We start from the raw sequence: 21,165 nt of genomic DNA on the forward strand, positions 1-21,165 counted from the left end.
ATTATTTTAACTACGTACCTTTTCACTTACTTTAGTAATCTTATTCTGTTCATTTTACCCATGTAAAGTCTACTGAACATTTTATATGGATTTTAGACTAAAAATAAATATTATTATTATTATTATTTATTATTATTGAAATTGGTGTGAAATTCAATAGCAATAGTCCAAAGGTTCAATGGTCCGAAGGTTCATTAAAGGTTCATTAGTCCAAAGGTTCTATAGTCTGAAAACAGTCGATATTTATATTTTCTATCACATCGGGAATCTGTTGATATTGTATTTTGCATGTTACAGTAAAATATAGAAAACAAGGGCAATTTCCGTTTTTCCATTTTTCATTTTATATGGAAAAGCGAAAATTGAGTTCCATTTCCCATTACATTTTAGGCATTTCTATCAAAAGGAAATGAAAAACGGCCGTTTTTTCATTTTTTGACGAAATGGAAATCACTTTGCCCCGCCATACACGGACCGTTGACATAGGCACCCCCACTTCTAACGCATGCGTTGTAATACCGGAAAAGGGAAATGTCCACGTGGGATTGTTTTGATTTTGTTTTGTTTTGTTCCTGTTGTGCATGCAATGTCGTTGGGTATAGAGTACCGGCATCTTACAGAAGCATACGAACGAATCAGCCCGCATATTCACAAAACACCAATATTTTCTAGTTCTTACATAAATGGCCTGGTAGAGAAGAAAGTGTATTTTAAAGGTGAACATCTACAAAAGACTGGTTCATTCAAGGCAAGAGGAGCTTTGAATGCTGTGAGTGATTAAATTAATCCACAATCAGATCTGAATCTGATCATGTTATTTCCCACCGTACTATTATTACCTTTCTCCCCAACTGGAGAGACAGTGAGATTTAAAATAAGAGGATGTAAGAGATACTTTGATTATGGCAAATAAGATGCAAAAATTATGTGAAATTGAATACTTACTGTACATGTAGCTGTAAGTTTTTCTGCTTCACCTACACGCCCTTGTACATCGAATACTAGTAGTCTTTCAAAAAATTAATAAAAATTAAAATAAAAAATAATAATAAAATAAAAATAAAATAAATAAATAAATAATAGAAAAGGTCACAGTGCTGCGTGTCAAGGGTTCTTTATTTTACAGGTGTTGTCATTAAAAGAGAAAAATCCTGAAAACAGTGGTGTTGTAAGTATTGTTGACTTACTAGAAGTACCAAATCAATGAACTTTTAACTTTATATACCCTGTGCTTAAGTGAAGAGTGTAAACATTTTAATATGTAAGACATTTAAGCATATTTTAAGAATATAAATTAGATACCCATGTCTGTAAATTTTGATTTTAACAAATTTATTTTAGTTACCTCAACAATGAAATTCATTATGCTGACTTAAAAAATACAGTGTACACATATGTAATGATTAGTGCAAAGTGATGAACTCTTCTTAATTTCACTATACTTTTTAGGTGACTCACAGCAGTGGTAATCATGGTCAAGCCTTGGCATGGGCAGCTAGGTATGCAGGTATGCAATGCACTGTTGTAATCCCAAGCAACGCACCTGCTGTTAAAGTTGCTGCAATCAAGGACTATGGTGCTGACCTGGTATTTTGTGAGCCAAACCCCATGTCTAGGTGAGGTTTGACAAAAACATGTATCAGCTATTACGTTATTGAGTAAATATCACTTCAATCTTGCAAGAATTTTGGACATTATTTTCTAACTGTACAATGGTGTATGTACTTTCAATTTTGTTTTTATTGCTTCTACCTATTAAAAAAGTCACATTCTTTTCTGTATGTTTTGTCTCATGTTTAGCATTGGTTTCCTTTAAAATGTTATTTGGATTTATTTCAAAAGTTTTATAACATTTTAGACAAGAAACATGTGCCAAAATTTCTGCTGAGAAAAACCAGACCATCATTCCATCATTTGACTATTTGGATGTCATTGCTGGAGAGGTGATTGGAATATTAATAGGTTTTATTAGATAGAGTAATACAGAGATCACAAGGAAAAATAAAACCTTAGAAGTTATTAAGAGAGGTTCACTTTCCAGCATTTAGTTCCATATTAGTGCATATTGTTTGTGATTCTGTATAAAAACACCACAGAACCTCTTAAAAGTTTTAGATGTATTCTTTGTCGTGCTGAGACAATTGTTTGATATCCTATATTAAAGGGAACTGTTTGTCAAAAAATCTATGGACATTCATAATTGTATATCATTGGTATTCCAACATTGGAGCAATTTTAGATAATACTGTTGTGTTTTGTTATGGTCAGATTCATGACTCAAAATTCACCCTCATATTTTACTTTATATGTACATCTAATTTTAATTTTTATGCATTATATGATTTTAGGGTAGTATTGGCATTGAATTGATGGAACAGGTTCCTGACTTGGAAGCTATACTTGTTCCCATTAGTGGTGGGGGGATGATATCAGGGATTTGTATTGCAGCAAAGGCTGTAAAACCTGACATCAAAAGTAAGTTATGGTGAAAAACATATACACTGCATGCATTTGAAAATGTCCTAATGTTATATTTCTACTATGCCTGCATCTTTTACTGTGTTGGTTTGGGGTTCATGTCGTTACTCCCCCGCACCGATATACTCCCCCACACCAATAATCCCCCTTAGTAAATTTTTGTATTATGCGCATCAATAGGACCCCACACTGGTAGATCCCCACAACAATACATCCCCTATAAAATTGTGCACCGTTACTCCCCCACACCATTGCTTCCTCGATCACATCGATACTGCAGGGGAGTATCAGTGCGGGGGAGTATCCGTGCGGGATGTACCGTTGCGGGGGAGTATCGGTGTGGGGACGTATATGGTTTGAGGTATGTGGCACTCTTATGTAAAATCTCATTTTGATAGCCAAGGTCACATGAAATGTACCCTTGGTTCTAGATTCCGGTATTGCCAGCTCGATCTTGATTTCATATATAACCCATATCAACAATACTGGCTCTAGCGAACAGCGGCCATGTTACACTTCCGTCAATCAAATAGAACTGCTCCACAGTGAATCTGCAGTTGAATGTCATCAGACCAAAATGAAACGTAAAACAGATTTAATTCTGCTTTATTTAATTTTATTTGCTGTATATAAGATGAAAAGTGAAAAAATAAATAATATTCTTCGAAAAGAAAAGATATATCCAATGTTTTTATATTTTTTGCTTATCAAAAAACATTTAGTCCTGAGATATACATGTGCACAATACACGTGCTTGCCGTGTGCCAAATTTGACAGCTACACTGTTTGCCCGATACCACTATAAGGGCTGCGCAATGGCTACACGAAAATCAGTTTTTAAAGCAGAATGTTGCTTGTATTGTGGCACTGACCTTCGACTGCAAGATAATTTCAATTTAAACTTCTATCTCCGCATTAGGCACTTTAATTGCTTCTTGTCTCGTCTGCACGAGATAACTTCAGCGCAAGGTGGGAAAGGCAGCTCCAGGCGGCCAAACCTGTGACGTACGAGACTTATGACTTCCAAATATGGATCCAGGCAGATACAGCTGTGACGTGTGACTTCCAAATATGGAAGCGCCCCAGGCAAAATTTTGAAGAAGAACGCCCTCAGATTTTCGCTGTTCATCAGAGCTAGTAAAAGCGCCCCCATCACAAGGTATATTTAACAAGCTAGCTTTTAGGTTGCTCTGACACTCAGGGTGCATGAAATGGCACATAAATTGCAAATGGAAGGGCCAGAGATTCACAGTCATATATGTTCAAAGTTTTATTTGTAAATTGATTTTCTGTAGGACTTTTATCACAAGTATGTAGTTTTTTTTTTTTTTTTCAGTTTTTGCATGTGAGCCTAAAGGCAAAGACCTGGAGTATTCCCTTAAGGCAGGTAAACCAATGTGGCCAGATCCACCCAAGTTTGTAGATACCATTGCTGATGGCCTGAGGGTGCAGAGACTAGGAACACTGACCTTTCCAGTTGTTTTGGAATTGGTAGAAAAAGATGTTTTTACAACTGTGAGTATAAATAATATTGATCATTTAGGCCATAAGCCTCTCATCCATCGGAAGTCTGAGATCTTCATGCTTTGTGGCATGGGGGTAATAAATCCCATCTACTCCATCTTATCTTTTGAAAGTGCCCTTGTCTTTTTTGTTCAAAACCAAACTACACAGAAGTGTTTCTGAAAGATAAAAATTGTATTATTATATTTATTATTATTATTATTATTGATGTGGGTTCTCAGAAGCTGTTTTGTGGCAGAGTTCACAATGTTAACAGAATTCTCTCTTAATACTCGCCATTAACAACAGCAACAACCAAACTGTATCTCACTGGGAGAGCCAACTGCTAACACTGTTGTTTTTATTGTAATCAAATAAAACATGTTATCTTATAATACCATTTACATAAAGTATTCTGACAAATGTATACACATTTGAAAAGAAAATATTACCAAAATATTATCAGCAGCTTGCAGTTGATCCATGCCACTTTATTTCTTCTGCTTCTTTGTAGTTTTCCATATGAAATTGATAATCTAAAAGAGAAAATTAACTGCACATACATACAATGCTATAGACAATCTCCTAGAGTGCCAATTGAGGTCCGGTGCTTTAATATGTTCAGTCAATATAAAGACACTGTTGTTTTTAATGCTTTAATCATATTATGATATATTTTTGTTTAACTTTTATTTAGAGTGATGATGACATCATAGAAGCAATGAAGTTAGTGTATCAGAGAATGAAGGTATGCTGAACATTTATTTTAGAAGTAAAAAAATCTTAATTTTTGGAATTTGTTTTGCCTCATGAATGAAACCTATGAAATTAGATATTATCTATTGATTATCATTTGAATGTTCCAAATTCCTGTTTATTTTCCACAGTACAATCTAACTACAACTTTTTAAACTTGATTTCCTATACCGTTTTCAGCAAGTGATTGAGCCCAGCTCAGGTGTGGGTGTGGCTGCTCTTCTCTCTGACAAGATGAAAAAACTGACACCCGACATGAAGAAAGTAGGTGTCATTCTCTGTGGAGGGAATACTGACATTGAGCACTTGCCTTGGATGAAATAAAAACTCTAAACATATATATATATATATATATATATATATAGATATAGTTTCTAGAGTGTTCAATTCTGAAGGGAGAATTTTTATATGAAAATAAAAATTAAGTACCTCTACTCCAGGTTTCACAGACATACCCTATGGTTATGTCCGATCCTCAGGAGGCATGTTTATTCAAATATATTTATATATACTTTGATTAATCCCTTAAATATACAAAGAAGATCAATATTTTTTCATAAGTTAATCACCAACTTCATGTTTTGAATTGTTAAATATCTCAGATACTTAATATATTGTTCAATGTTAAACATACTGTGAAAAATGTAATCTGGGGAGTTGCATAGAGGCTTTGATTGTCTGTGAATTTTTATTGACAGTGTGATGGTATGCCATTTTAGATGAAAATGTGCTGTTTACTTATGGTTTTGTAACACAGATAAATTAATGCATGTTAGGTCAAGATTCTGATGTCCACTTTAAAGGACTATACTGGCCTGTATAGCCATGTTGTATGGGTTTCTTTATACTGGCATTGCAAAAATGGTTACATGTGGATACATCTCCGCATCAATGCTTCCCCGCACCGATACTCCCCCTACAATTGCAGATATACTGAGGGGGAGTATCAGTGAGGGGATCTATCGGTGTGGGGTCGTATCGATGTGCATAATACAAAAAATTACAAGGGGGATTATCAGTGCGGGGGGAGTATCGACATGACCCTGCAAAAATCAACATGGTTTCTGCCAACCTCAAATGCCAAATTGATAGCAAATTGATTTTAAGTAACCACTGATTTTTAAAAATGATTGTATTGTTTGATTTATTGAAATGTTTCATGTGTACTTGTTTACACAGTTAAATGCCACATTAATAAAATATTTTCTTATGAAGCAAAGTGAGTGATGTCATTGACTTCATCTCTTAATTGTTTTGGCTTCTGTTTTAGCATAAATCAGAACCCTGTGGCAACCGTTGAAAATTTTATGATTTATCAATTAACAAAACGACTGGAATTATATATATATGCTCCACCATTTCAGGGCCTGTTCTTTAGGCAACAGGGTGAGTATGGTAACGGCGAAATGTGATAGTTGAGCCAAACACATCCACGCCCATGTAAACTAGTTGAGCCAAACGCATCCACTCCCTTGTAATCAGCTCTGACTTCTATCACAACATAATACACCAAATCGTTGCAACTTTCTACAGCATGTCAAGAAAAAAAAAAAAAAAAAGATTCGCAATAGTGTTGTGCTAATAGCCTAGTCTATATTGAGCCAATTCACTTTTACGAGATAAATTTTGGAACTACGAATGGCGACATGGACCAATAAAGTATCTAAATGAGATCGACGATAAAAATAGAAAGAAATAGAAAAAAGTCAACTTGAGTTGTTATTTAACGTCAAAGAAGTGTCTTAGTAAAATTGGGGTGAAATTCGATCTTCCCTCGGAGAAAGCGGTGCTAGGAGGTACCAGCTGCTGCCCTGAATGTGGATAGAACCTGTCCAAACTGTCAACTTACCGCGCGGCCACCACTTGTAGACTATTCACTCTGAGAACTAACACAAAGCAAACAGGGGCCCATTCTGCGCAGTGGACCGTAGTTATCGGCGGAGCGCCGTGATAACATCTTTTGACGGTTTGTTACCGCTGATCTGGATAGCACAACTCACGTTGTTTCGAAGCAAACTTCACTTTCCCTCACACTTGTTCCGGGGCACGAGGTCACAGAGCATCTTGAACATCAGCCAAGGATACAGTGCACCGAGAAAGCAGGACAGAGAGGAGGAGAAGTCAACTGAGAAAATCACCAGTAACGTTTCCATGTTTACGTTAACAGCATTTAACATTAATGAGCAAGGATGAAGGCCAGAGGAGCTGTTGGAGTTTTCCTTCTTGCTTTGATTCACGTTAGCGTTGCAAGTAAGTTGACATTTCCATGTTCTTTGCTGCTTTGTTTTCTTTGAATGGGTCCGTCGATGAACGGCGGCGAGTCGGTATGTTTTACGCTCTAATAAATGATGAATGTAGCTGCAGTGGTGTGTTGCGTAATTTTGATCTGGCTGCGATTTCTTTTGAGTCACGACGGTTTCTCAAACAAAACGAATACCGGTGCATTCTTTTACACGCACATAGACTTGAATGACTATAAGCCGGGTGCATAATTTCCTTGAATTAGTCTCTAATTTGTCGATTTCACATAGAATACATTGGGACTACCCGAGAAGGTCAAACGTACGCGACGATCCCAGCTGCAAAAACAAAAATTTACAGCTGATCGTTTATTCTAATGGTAACTTCATTTCATGTTGCAAGGAAGCGTTTTCATATCTAAAATAAACAAATGGAATGTGATTTCTTCAGTGAGAGTTTTTGCACCTAGTTAACGGTCAGTGCCCTCCCTACAGAAGTTTTTTTTTTTTTTCGCAACTGATTTCTGCAGAGCATGGGGTCCTCTTAAGTCATCTAGAGGTTGAAACAACAATGCAATCTAGCATTTGGTGTTTATAAGAAAGAAATGTGTTTGGTGTATCATATGTATATCTATATGGAGTTAAGATTTTTACTGCAAGACACCTGCTTTCTTTGCATTGTCAAGGATTTAATGTTTGGCTGATTTTTACTGCAAGACACCTGCTTTCTTTGCAGCGTCAAGGATTAAATGTTTGGCTTTTAAAATCCTCTTAAACACACATCCAGCAGTTGAAAAATGAACTGGGAAACCACTCCTTGCTAGGTGGGATGGATCACACCCCTGCATGTCTGTCTTATCAGTAGAATAAATTTGGCAGTAGCCATGCTTCCCACTTTAATACACTGCCTGAACCACCTGTGCTTTTCATTAGTAGAGTTCTAATGTAGAGTACAGGCTTAACTACCATATACAATTATGAGAGTTATCGAAGTTCCACACATCTAACTATTTTCCACACAGCCCAGCGCCATGTCACAGATTAGTACCGATGTTTGTTTTTTTTTTTTTTGTTTCCACACATTATTTATTTTTTATTTTATTTTTGCCTTCAAAAACTTATTTTATGACTGCTATTACTGTTATAAACAAATTTTCCTGTAGAGCTACCTTGCATCCAGATTTCTGTATCTCATTTTTACAATACAGCAAATTATGGAATGTGATCTTACTATCAATTGCTTTGCAAACACACAAATTATGTAATAATGGAATGTTTGGCGTATTCTTTTGGATAATAAAGAGCTAAAAAAAAAAAAAACTATTTGGCCCTTGGTCTATCAAATGCAGTGATGTATTTAGTTATATGAAAGATGCCGTAACAAAAAACAGATAGCACATGAAGTAATTTATAAGGGTGAAGGGCTGCTTCTAGATAAAAACACAGAAGCTTATCAGTAGTTGAGATTGGAAACCTGTATGTGTGGATATGGGTGCACTGTGCAGAAATTAACTAGAAATGTATAAATTGCAATTAAACTAAAAACATGGTAAAACTGTTTGGTTCATAGGTGCCCCTGATATACTAGTGAGTTTTTTTTTCTTGATGAGTTATAATTTTTCTTCTTGCTTTAATTTTGAAAAATATCTCAAAATAATGTAGGTACCATCTTTTTGGTTCCTACCAAGACAAACGACCTCAACTTTAAGCTTGAAAATTTCCATCTTCTTTTTAATTCTGCATCTGAAACGAGATTTCTGAAATGAAAACTTGATGTTGTGTAAAAGGTCCATGTAATGCTACACAGCTGTGAGAGCAACATGTCTGAAATGCTATAGAACATACACAAATGCTTGAAAGAATGGCCTGAATAGTTTATCATAGCCCCCTAAACTCTGAGTACCACATGCAACGAACTTTGTTCCTTTCTTATTATGGAAAATGTAAATAATTATAATTCTGACCAGAAAAAATGTCAGACTCCTGCATGTGATCCCGTCTGGAGCCACGTGGCCTGTGGACCTCTGCCCAACTGATATCCAGGCATTGCAAAAAAATGGTTGTCTCTTTTTTATATTAACTTGAAAAAAAGAAAAAGAGAAACAAAAAAGAGATCTGTTTGCTCCAGTTTCCTTTCTTATTAATTGCCCCCCTCCCTCCCCCCCCCCCAAAAAAAAAAGATTTTAGATGAGGAACTGCTATTCTCATTCATTTTCAACTTGATTTAGTTAAATGTCCCTTATGCATGAAATGGTGATGGTTACAGAACAAAAGTTATCTCTTTATATGCACAATTTGTAAAGAAAAATCAATACAATGATGCAGATGTGAGCAGTTTTTTCCATTTTTTTTGTATGTTGTACAAATATGAGAAAAAACGAACTTGAGGAATTATTTTATATAATTTTTGATTTTTTTTTTCAGCCTGTCCAGATGGTAGTTGTGATGCCCAAAGCTTCCCATGTAATAATACCTGTAGTTGTATTCCTTCTACTTGGCGTTGTGACCATGACGATGACTGTGGAGATGGCTCTGATGAATATAACTGCAGTAAGGAAAAATAAATATCAGCAATTTTATCATTATAATATAGTGATGTGTGTGTGTGTGTGTGTGTGTGTGTGTGTGTGTGTGTGTGTGAAGGATCAAGTGCAATGATGCGTATCTTGGAGTTTGTTAGACAGTACTTCTAAGACCCTGTGTGGATCTTTATGATTCATTTTTTTTTTTTTTTCAAATTATGGATGTTAATATAATTGACTTTATGGCTGCACAAAAGTTTACTTGGGTGCAGTTTACTCTTTGGCATTCTGATAAAAAGTAAACCCTTGTGTTAATTATTTAAAAGTTGAATTGATATTTTCACAGGATGATGTGGTTTTAAGTACATTGAATGTTTATAAAACTGTTTGTTTTTACACTAAATAACATTAAAAAACAAGATTAAATGACCCAAATTGACATTGAGAAAAAAAAGAATGGTAAAATGAACCCATGATTGGTTCCCTTTTTTAATATCCAATGTTGCCTTATTTTACAGTCTGCTGGAACTTGCACAGTACATAGTGCATTCCCTCACACAGTTGAAACCCATATAGTTAAATGTAACCAGTATGAGAATAAAAGAGTTGCATACCTACGGCTGTGCCTAGAACTTGTCTCAATAATACAGTTGTTTAAAATTTCCAACCAGGATTGGCTTCTTTATTTTGGTAATTGTTTTAACAATTCTTACCAAAAAGTAAAGGAAAAAAAGGTACAAAAGCTTTACTATGGTCTACTATGGCACTAGCCTGGTGGTGAGGAAAGAAAATGGTTACAGGAGCATTGTTAGTATAAGGGTTTGATTTCCATGGGAACATCTGGTTTTATGTTCAGTAGAAGTCTTTTTTACTTTTCAACTGGCTATGAGATGTTAAACTAGACCAACTATATACACATATTAATTTTGAAAATAAAAATGAAATTAAACAAATCACACAGATGATTATCTTATGGTCAGGTGATGTTGATATTTGGGGCATGGTTGTTGTTTGAACTTGAACTAAGCTTTTGCAAAACTTTAATCATCAAGGCTTGGAAAGGAGGCCCGGAACAGATCATGGGTAAAAAAAAATTAATTCAATTTTGTGGGTGACATTTAGGCAGTCTGGGGAAACATGATCATGCATGCTTGCTACAGCTTGCATGGGGATTTAAAATACCTCAACCTTAGAATCCAGATTTTTAAAACTTGTTTTTGTTTATTCAATCCAATATTTTTATTGTTTGTGGTATCTTTGTACCTGTATATTGAGTAATCTTTGAAATGTGCCTGAACTTGTTTGTGATGTTTTCTACAAATACAATGCAAGGCGCCATATGTACATCTAAGGATATGTTTACAAAACCAGATATGCAAACTGGGTCTTTGTCCTAAAATCTTGCAGTGTCATCCAAAAGACCTTCTGAGAGACTGTTTTCTAAACAAAACAAACAACCTCCAAAATAGTCTTGAGAAAATGGTTATTCATTCAAACATTTCCTCAAGACTATTTTTAATTCCAGAAATATGGTAAATTATTTAAAGCTCATTTCTTTCTTTTAAGTGATGTCCTCAGAGATGGGAACAAAGAAAGCTTAAGGTTACAAAGGATAAAAAGTGCTCATTCAACCTCTTCTTAAATTTCTGTTTCTGAACCAGTTATTTTTATAACTCATATATTTAGAGGAGTAAAAAATCCATGCTTTAACAGAGATTAAAGTCACCCTGTTACTTCACACATTTTTAAATATAAAAAAAACTTCTATTTTTGAAAGTAAGTCTCATCTTTTTAATGGGCCTTTTTAGGACTCAGTGTATAGAATATTTCTGTGTCCTTTCTTGAAATCACTACCCCTGCTAAAACTTGTGTGTGATGGGTATTTTTTGACTTTTGAACTTGATAGCTAGAGTGATATAGTTGCTTAATACTAGATACTAAAAAAAACATTAGTTAAAGACCTGAAGAAAATGTGTTGATTATATTTTTAAATAAAAAGAATTCATACATTGCTCCTTTAAGTTTAATGTAAGTGTCTCTTCATACTTGTCGCATTCTTTTCCAGCCTATCCAGCTTGTAATGGGGACCAGTTCCAGTGCGGCAACAAGAAATGTACATTTCAGAGTTGGGTCTGTGACAGTGCCAACGATTGCGGAGATAACTCTGATGAACAAGGCTGTGGTAAAGGATTTTGAACTCTTTGATCTTTTATTAGTGATAACAATAAGCTCATCATCATTATGATTGAAAAAGGATTAATTAAGAATGCTACAGTTACCCAACTGAATTTGTGCACAGGTTCCTCTTTATTTATAAAGAAGTTGGATTTATTACCTGAAGATCCATACCTTTTTACTAACTGTCAAGGTATGAATCTCAAAATCTTGGATCTAATTTCATATTGTCAGACATTTAAGGAAGTTATTTGCTTATGTAAGGTTTTTTGAGGTGGGGGAGGGGGGATTAATGGGCGCTGGAATTCAAATAATTTAGGAAAAGGCATCACTTTATACAATATTAGTTGTGAACAACTTAATACATTTTACCTTTTGCTAATAAAATCTTAACAGCTTTTGATTCAAATGCAAGTTTTAATAAGCAAGCTAGAATGAAAAACTAAGTCCAGGCTATATTAGGAGATCTGGTTATAAATGCTAACAGCTAGTGGTCTAGGGATGAAAGTACTTCAGATTGTCAGTTTGTGCCTTCAGCTTATGGGTGGCCACATACTACTAGTAGATTGGTTATAAAAAAGTCCCTGTCAGTACAGATTTGAGTGAAGCTGAGACCCAAGTTAAGGTGCATACACCCACACTAGCATAAATGGATGCATAAATATTGGGGCATACATTTACACACATGCATACACATATACACACACATGTACGCACACCTGTTAAATTTTTGGTTTTATGTAAAGGAAACCAAACAGTGCTTTGTACATACTATCTTCTTTCCACAATTTTCTTCAGTATTGTATACCCATGATGAAGCCAAAATAGTAGTACCATTAATGCTAAATAATACATTTGTCTTTTGAGCAAAACATGCTGGAAAATTTGTTATTATGCTAGTGTTTTAAAGCCTGGAATGCTTTTGAAAGTTTTTCTCTTTTTGTGATTACTATGGAATTAATAACATAACTAAAATATGAATGAAACACTCCAACAATAGACTTTGTAAAAGATCCAGAATACATAAAAAACATGAGCCATGTTTTCAAAAAAAAGGCACATCTAAAGAATTTATATAGGTGCTGACTTGATAACTGTAAGTATTATATATCCAAACAGTTAACGGGAAAATGAATAAATTACTTATGATTTTGAATCAACTTATCAGGAAAATGTGTCGTTACCAAAACTCACTCATGTTCATCACCTGCTTATTTTATGAAAAATGCAATTATTTTTGATGTCATGGAAAGTGATTTGATACGCATCATGCCTCATTGTCTTAAAATGGAAAAGTTCAGAATGTTGAAATAGAGCAGTTTTTAGAAAAAGGTTGTTATATATATCATTAGTTTTAGGTTTATAAATTGAATGTTTCAGCAGTATGAGGTAGCTAAATAACTAGAAAAATGATAGAATGCTATTTTGCTGCTATATAGTTTTAGTTGTACATGTACAGCATATTTCATCTTGTTCCATACATGACAGATTTCTTCCTGTTTTACAATAATCATTTATCTTACACATGATTGCACTTTCTCTTCTTAACAAACTGTACTGCAAATTTGATGAACATTGCTGTACAATTTCTCAATTTTCAGCAATACTTTGTTATGAAAAAAATGCCACTCATCCAAAAAAATCAAAGCTAAACTTTAAAGCTGTGTTGTAGTCTATTTTCATCATGATAAAATCAGTGGTTGTAGTATTCTACTTAGATAAAAATATTGGGCCAGTTTCACAAAAGAGTAAGGTATGGCTTGTGTTTTAGATCAATATTTGGTATTTTTTATGGACAAGTACAGATTTTTGTATGGCCAAAGTAGATGAAAATAATCATTGCTATCTTAAGATATGTTTAGAATGAATCTATCATACAAGCTGGTGTGCTCTAAATCCACAGGGTCTCTCGCTGAATGCAATCATATTAACAGATTAACATGCCCTCTCTTGTTTCCAATCACCAGCTTTTCTGTATCCTACTGAACCCCAGTAGGAGGGATATATATCTGTTAGTCTGATTACATTCAGCGATAGTCCTCTTGGAATAAGTGTGCTCTAGCTGGTATGATAGATTCATTGTGAACGCTCCCTGAAGTACCGATAATAGTCAAACTAAGTTATCATTCTCTCAAAGTATGCTGATACAGCTGTATCACTAGAATATACTGCTCCATGAGGAGCCTTAGCCATGTCACATTTTATATGCAGTTGTGAATGATGATAGAATAGTAACATATTAGGATCCAGTCAGATTTGTATTGATTTTGATTCCTCACTGTCAAGCTGATGTTGAAAATAAAATAAAGATGATCTGCTTGACAGCTAGGCAACGAAATTAAAAGACCATTTTGAAGGATTGTCAAAAGTTTGTCATTGATGGTTAGTCTGTGCAATGACATTTAATAAAGGGTTTTAGTATGGGGATGGGTTAGGGGCAGCATTTAACTACATGTACAATCCAACATAAGTTGGAGCCAAGCTTGAAAGGAGGGATGGTAAGTTAGCTGGCTACTAGTCGGTAAAAGAGTCGGAAAAGGAAGAGATAAGATATAACACAACCTGACCTTCTGTCAAGTAATTTTCTGGAAAAAGAAGAACTGAAACACTATGGAGTATATTGCCGAATTCTGGGCGCATAATTGTTATGACAGAAGAGCACTATTCGGGTGCTCTTCGCTAACAGGTTATATTTCCACAATTCCCAAGAGCATTGACCCTATCAAAAAACTTGTTCTTTGAAATCTGAAGTTCAACAACAATTTGGGTTGAAATCCCCAGGATGTTAAAGGCATTCATTTTTGCATACCAGCAGCCATCAGTATCACTTGATGTTAATGGACAAGGAAGGTAAGTTAGAAGACTTGGTAACGGGAAGAAAAAAAAGAAAAACCATCAACTTTATTATTTTTATCCACAGCACTCCAGTTTTGAGTGCTTGTGGTAAAAGAGTGTAAAAGTAAAAGGTTGTGCTTTTCTCTGTCCTTTTAATCAGAGAGCCAGGAGGGAAGTTCTTTACATATGGAGTCAAAACCTTAATAGTTAGAAGAACAATACATACACTCCTTTGTTTATCAAAAGATTAGGTATATTAACTTTAGAGAGTTTGTTGACTCTGAGTATTACTTTCTCTCCAGTGAGTTCTGTGAAGTAGCATGGGGTGAAAATGTGATCTAAGCTTTGATTTAGGTGCATGGAAGTATTTTGCATGAACTGAGGCCATGTTCACAGTGGGACTAAATTAGGCTGGACATATTTTAACTGACATCACAAGGTGGCCAAACCATTTCACTTGGGATTTTCAATTCTGAAGTGTAGAAAGGTCCCTAAATAATCCAGTTATCTAATGATTTTAATCAGATCCTATTTTAGTTTTAAGTTGGGATTGTTGTGAATGCATTAAAGTTGTAGGCTCATGAGGAGCAGTTTATAGTGTGAATAAGTTACCATCAGTTAACTCTCCCTGACATATAGAATTAGGATTCAAGAAGCTTGTATTCTAAAGATTAATTCATGCTTTTTTTCCTCTGGAACTTATAGTATTTGTATACTATCCAAAGCCAAAAAGCAAATAATCCCTGGAGTTAGTAAAAAGAAGATACACATATTTAGTTTGAATAAGATGCAGAGACAATGCTTCAAATTTGAACAAATCCTGCCTGCCTGGGTGCCTAGATGAAAATTCAAATTCTTATGCGTGTTCAGTCATTGATGTAAACCTTACCACAAAAAGTCTTATCATTTTAGCTCTTGCAATGCACGAGACTTAGCAGTGTTCCTGGAATTAATAGATCTATTGCTAAAATAAGTGTGTCATGTATAAATGCACAATCAACCTCCTTGATTTATCTGGGGAAATGCTGCGTTTGTCAAGAGAATATCATATTATAGAGTAGAAATGAGATGTTTATCTTTATGTTTTAACCAATCTGTACCGTCAATTAGACCTTGGTCAAATGATCAGAACTATTCAGAGGTGAATTATTTTGAAGGTTGTATAAAATCAGTTGGATGAAAAAGAATTTAGAAAATAAAATTAATTGATAATGTTAATATATTATACATAATTCATCATTTACTATGATTTAGAGAATGAAATTAATTGATAACGTTGAAATATTGTACATTATTTATCGTTATATTTTACAGGTTTTTATTCCTGTGGCCCTGAGGAATGGCCATGTACTGAGGATGGAATGTGTATCAACATAACCAAAGTCTGTGATAGAAACAGAGATTGCATGCGTGGGAGTGATGAAGCAACCTCATGTAGTAAGTCACAGCCTGTCATTGTTTTGTTTATGTTGATTTGCACAAAAATTATCAACCAAAAAGTTTTTTGGGGAAGTAAATAAGATGTGCACATAATTATAATAGTAACTTAAAGTTTACCCTAATAGCAAATCCATTTTGATCACAAAATGAAGGAACATGTTGGGAAGTGAAAAGTTTCTTCTTCCTTTTAGGCTGCTACAGTGCCTTTCTTTTTGTTGTAATGTTAGCTTCTAAAAGGTTCTCATGTTGCTCATATATTTGTAACAAATATTTAAACAAATTACTTGTGATAGAAGACACATAGCTTAGAATCCAAAGTTAATTGCTCATCCTTTTCCAATTCTACAAAGAGCACAGACTCCTAAAGCTTATCGTAGTATGGTGTAGGAATGATGAATGGATTGCAAGCTCAGTGATGACATTCTGGAAGAGTAATTCTGTCAGTTGTTTCCTGGGAGAATATTACAATATATGGGGCCATTTTGATGAAGTCTCATGAAAGTCAATTACATTCAGAGCTTTGGTGAGCTCTATCAGAAGATTTCTTGCATTTGAAAGAAATTGCTTATTGATATCTAGGGATATGCAGACGACAACTCTAGTGAAGGTTCTTTTTTGGGGTTAACCGTCATTTTTTACTGAATATGACCTAAATGAAGAAAATTGCATCTTTCTGAATTCTGTGCAAAGATTTGGTTTTTGAAAGAAATATATTTACAAGTCCACATGATGGAATTGAAGAAAATTTGATGTAAACTAACATCTTGATTTTTGCCATGGATAGAATAGGATAATTTTACTTGAAACAGTATTGCAAATCCTGTTTTTTTTTTTTTAAATTCTGCAGCAGCAGCAATATTGAATATAACTCATAACAGCAATGATATGCTGATACCCAAAGCAACATCACCCATACAGACAAGTCTCTCACATAACCCAGATTTTCATAATAACACTGCAGTGCTCCCATACACATGGCAGAGTCTATATATGCGAGTTCTCATGTACAGCCTCAGGGTATTTTGAAGGCCGACTGGCCCAACCAGGTTGTTAAGTACAGCCATTCGCAACAGGTGGTTTGAGTAGTCTTGACCAGTCTTGACCAGTCTTGACCACTGCATGACACTGTAGTATTACCATACCAAGAATACTTGAATGTCACTGTTCTACCTGCAGTTCTGTATCATATTTAATGATCGAATTGAAGAGACTCTCCCTGGTGATTTTTGAAATGTACCCAGAAATGTTTGAAAACATGCCCAGACAAAATTTTCTTATGATGATCTTCTTTATTGTTTTTTTTTTTTTTTTGTTCGTGCACTTTTCTTATATAAAAATTTTGAAATTAAACCATGTCTATACATTTTCAAAATTCTTTTGAATTGTGCTCTTCTTGTAAGTCTCATATATACACATAAGATAAGGAAATCATCATATGATGCACTGCAGGAAATAACAAAAAGAAAAAAACCCCAAACATTCTTATAACACTGGCACATTACCAGTATCTCAATACCACAGTGACTGTGATATAGCAGGGTACAAGAAGTACATTAACATGGCACAAAAGGCACATCCCTCCCCTATGGTACCTGCTCTCATTTTCAGGGCCTGGTGCCATTAATTTGAACATACATCATCTTTTTCTTTTGTAGGTGGCACCTTTTGTAGTGCACTGTCCTGTGACCACCATTGCCAGCCCACCCCTACAGGCGGGACCTGTTATTGTAACACTGGCTTTACTCTTGATCCTGCTGATAACAGGACTTGTGTTGGTTAGTATGGGGATGACTGAAAAACTAAAATATCTGTGAAAATGATTGAAGTTCCCATTGCATGGCATTGCCTTGGTTTATCTCTCTTGTCATTTCCTTGACTGCATTTGATCTTTCTTGTTGATATTTGAAACCTTTACTTCTTATTGCAAGTTCAAAATATTACCTGCAGTGAAAATGTTTGTTAGGCTGACAGTTATTTGCACACACAGCTCCCAGACTTGTAATTTGTCTAATTACCTGCTAATTTTGTACACATTTGATCAATTTTACTTCCAAAATCAATATTTTGTTAGTAATACACACAAAAAAGATAATCCTAAGAGATGAAACAAGATGGGATCATGGCAAGTAGTATTTTATGTGAATAACAAATCATTATAAACCTTCAAAAATGTGTTAAAATGTTTGATTTTTTTGAAATTATTGAATGATAATAATAAGAACATTTTCCCCATATGCATCTTCCTTTACATACATTTCAATCATACTTGTGAATTTATCTTTGATTTTCCCTCCATAGCTACATGTGCTGAGATAGTAATACTTAATCAATTTTGTTCACAGATTTTGATGAATGCTCGTATTTTGGACCTTGGTCTTGTGATCAAACCTGCCAAAACACCAATGGTGGATATACCTGCGGCTGCCATACTGGATATACCTTACAGGGTACCAAGAAATGTGTCGCCCCAAATAGTAAGTTGTTAGTTTTTTCATTCATTAGACTGTCCTTTAATATGTAGTCATGAGAGAGAAGACAGTGAATGCAACTTTTTTTTTCTAGCATGATCACAATTTCTTTGAGTCTTGCAACAATAAAAACAGACTATGGGTGCATTCTAGATCGATCTATCCCCATGGGGAGTCTCACTAGATTACTGTCACATAATCTGGCTTAAATGTCCGTCCAGCTACAAGCTGTAAGGGGGTAATTAACTTTTGTGCCCGTTCGGCTGACAGCTATTTAGCGTGAACCCCCAGGGAGTTAGGCCGATCTAGTTGGATCGATCTAAACTCTGGGAATGGGGTCTATGAGTTATCTGCGATATGTTATCTATGAGTTAATTGTAGTTTATGATACTGAATTGGTATAGATAATATTTATATTTTTATTTTATTATGGCTTTAGTATACATTAGTATAAATCATATTTTGATTGTAGATATCTGTCAATAACTTACAAACTTAAACAATTTTAGGATATAATTTGATAGGAATTTATAGAATGTAGCCATGCCTAGAGGCTTACTCAGACATGTTAAGTCTGAGACATTAACTTTGGTTATTTCATGTAAACGAGGGAGAATTTAGGGACAGAATGTCCAGGGATTTAAATTATTTTAATAAAGTGCTGGAAGCCACCATACCTAATGCATACCCTGGTATATCATTTCAAAAGTGCGGGCAGCATGAGTCATTGTTCTGGACAATGGTCATAGCTTTGGGATACAAAAGGGAAGGGGTGTCAGTATAGTAATAACTGTGCAGTTGTTTCCACAGTCTCCACACTGGTTGATGTTTCTTGAGTAATGACTGGAATTGTGATGTGAGATAAAGGCTTGGCAGTGAAGTGTGGCACGAAGTGGCACTAGCCTGCTAGGCAGTAATATTATCTTGCTTCACTGACGAGATAATAACATGATTATTTTAACACTGAAAAATGGAAGGGAAAATGTGTGCCAGAAGTGGCAATCTGGTGTTAGTTTTGTTATTTTCCTTGAAGCCAAATTGTTGGCATAATTGTGTCCTCAGAACAGTTAGGGGTTACTTGTGTACTGCAGGCTGTGTATTGAAGCCAAGGGTGACCTTGACCTGTGGCCTGTAAATTGTGAAAATGCTCTTGATGACTTGATGCAGTGGTTGGTTGTACTTGCACATCTGTTTCAGAAATTGTCATTCAAGAATTGTGTTGTTATTATAACGGACTTGAACATATTAAATAAATGTATCATTTTTCATCTCTTCTTTGTTTTTTTTCAAAAAATTTATTTATTATTGTTATTTTTGTGTTTGTTTGTGCATTTGTTTAGCATTCTTAATTGAAATACTTGTAATTTTCATTTGTACCTCTCCCAAATATGGATAACTTCAAATAATTCACTTATCTTAAACCATCTTTCTATTTTCTATTTTACCATGCTAAACATGGTCATTTTTTTTTCAGGTAGTTCTATGAAGTTGATGTTTGGCAAAGGAACCACAATTTACGAAGTGGACAAAAATGGCAATAGAAACAATGGAGTTAACGTCCAGTCAGCAGTAGATGCTCTGGACTATCACTTGACCAGTAATAAAATGTACTGGTCAGATACCAAGAATGCCAAGGTATCTTTCAAATATGTTTTGTCATTTTTCTTAATGACCTTTTAAATGTTTTTTTTTTCTTCTATAACCAGAGGATGTGGATGTTTGATTTTTTAATGAAAAATTGACTTTTATATGAAAATTGAGTGTAATGATTGTGCAATTAAAACATATGCATGGACTAAATATATCATGTTATACAAACTTTTACATGAAATTATATACAAACAGATAAGCATTATAGAATAGTGCAAAGAATATTACATTTTATGGAAACTACACTTTTGTATATTTTGTTACTTGATTCTAGACTAGAAATGAATACAACTGTTTTTTTGATATCTGCTTTAGATATATGAAGCTAGCATGGATGGAAGTAACAGAAAGGAACTTAATATCAAAGGTGTCAGTGATCCAGTAGATGTGGCAGTGGATTGGATAGGTGAATATAAATAACTTTTGTTATTATGTGTTATAATTTTATCCCTAAAGTTTTTCAGGTAGGCCATATAGGAATAACATATTGAAAAAAGTCTGTCAGTAGAGACCTGTGTGAGAATGTTTGTACTTGTATGTTGATTGAAATGAGTCATGTCTACCTTGTACTACTTGATACCACTATAAATTTATTGGACAAGGCCATTAGTTGCTACAATTACTTTACAGCTGAAGCATTGGTGACATTGCTATTAAAGTTAAAAAAAACTCTTTGTGTTTTAGGCAAATAATTATAGGTTGGATAATGCTTATTCAGTAAAAAGCAGGGGTGTGATATTAATTTCTCAAAACTAATTTATTTTCCGTTTAAAACCACCATGCTAATGAAGAATAAAAAATAGATTCTGGTTATTGTTGGAGTGATGTAAATAGTCAAACGCACACCATTTGCAAAGATAAGATCAAAACCTGTCACAGGTGCTCTCCCAGACAAAAGTATCCATCCGTGTCTGGTGTCATAACATGGTTAAAGTTTCTCACTTGTTGCTACCTGTTGAAGTGGCTTCATGGTTAATCATGTTGGTAAATTTATGTGACTGCACTTTAAACATTCCACCTAGGGCCCAAAAGGCAAGATTTGAAATTAAGTATTTTTCTGAAATATTTTAGAAAGTGACCCTAAGACTTTTTGAAATT

The 21,165-nt window shown here is 34.7% G+C and overlaps 2 protein-coding genes and 1 long non-coding RNA gene across 3 annotated transcripts in view; 2 read left to right on the forward strand and 1 right to left on the reverse strand.

Moving 5' to 3' along the window:
- The first annotated feature begins 162 nt into the window (after positions 1 to 162).
- LOC106154076 (serine racemase-like) lies at positions 163 to 5,960 on the forward strand. The gene is made up of 8 exons (XM_013528312.2): positions 163 to 769; positions 1,127 to 1,168; positions 1,450 to 1,616; positions 1,859 to 1,943; positions 2,349 to 2,475; positions 3,815 to 3,993; positions 4,679 to 4,729; positions 4,918 to 5,960. Exons 1-8 carry the CDS (start codon positions 506 to 508, stop codon positions 5,059 to 5,061), a joined length of 1,059 nt encoding a protein of 352 aa, XP_013383766.2. The 5' UTR covers positions 163 to 505; the 3' UTR covers positions 5,062 to 5,960.
- LOC147763354 (uncharacterized) lies at positions 3,992 to 6,756 on the reverse strand. The gene is made up of 3 exons (XR_015332743.1): positions 6,587 to 6,756; positions 4,434 to 4,517; positions 3,992 to 4,160 (listed from the first exon to the last, which is right to left on the reverse strand). It is a non-coding gene; the product is annotated as an uncharacterized LOC147763354 (long non-coding RNA).
- The window catches only part of LOC106154067 (low-density lipoprotein receptor-related protein 2), a 57,281-nt gene continuing 42,810 nt past the window's right edge, over positions 6,695 to 21,165 (forward strand). Inside the window, exons 1-8 of the mRNA XM_087003714.1 lie at positions 6,695 to 6,987; positions 9,402 to 9,527; positions 11,565 to 11,681; positions 15,824 to 15,946; positions 17,605 to 17,724; positions 18,292 to 18,423; positions 19,892 to 20,052; positions 20,383 to 20,473. Of these exons, the coding sequence (XP_086859840.1) occupies positions 6,927 to 6,987; positions 9,402 to 9,527; positions 11,565 to 11,681; positions 15,824 to 15,946; positions 17,605 to 17,724; positions 18,292 to 18,423; positions 19,892 to 20,052; positions 20,383 to 20,473 (931 nt within the window). The 5' untranslated portion in view covers positions 6,695 to 6,926. The remainder of the gene's footprint in view (positions 6,988 to 9,401; positions 9,528 to 11,564; positions 11,682 to 15,823; positions 15,947 to 17,604; positions 17,725 to 18,291; positions 18,424 to 19,891; positions 20,053 to 20,382; positions 20,474 to 21,165) is intronic.

Source organism: Lingula anatina, chromosome 2 (assembly GCF_051362555.1).
Source record: "Lingula anatina isolate TDL-2025a chromosome 2, LinAna3.0, whole genome shotgun sequence".
In the NCBI taxonomy this organism is placed as follows: domain Eukaryota; kingdom Metazoa; phylum Brachiopoda; class Lingulata; order Lingulida; family Lingulidae; genus Lingula; species Lingula anatina.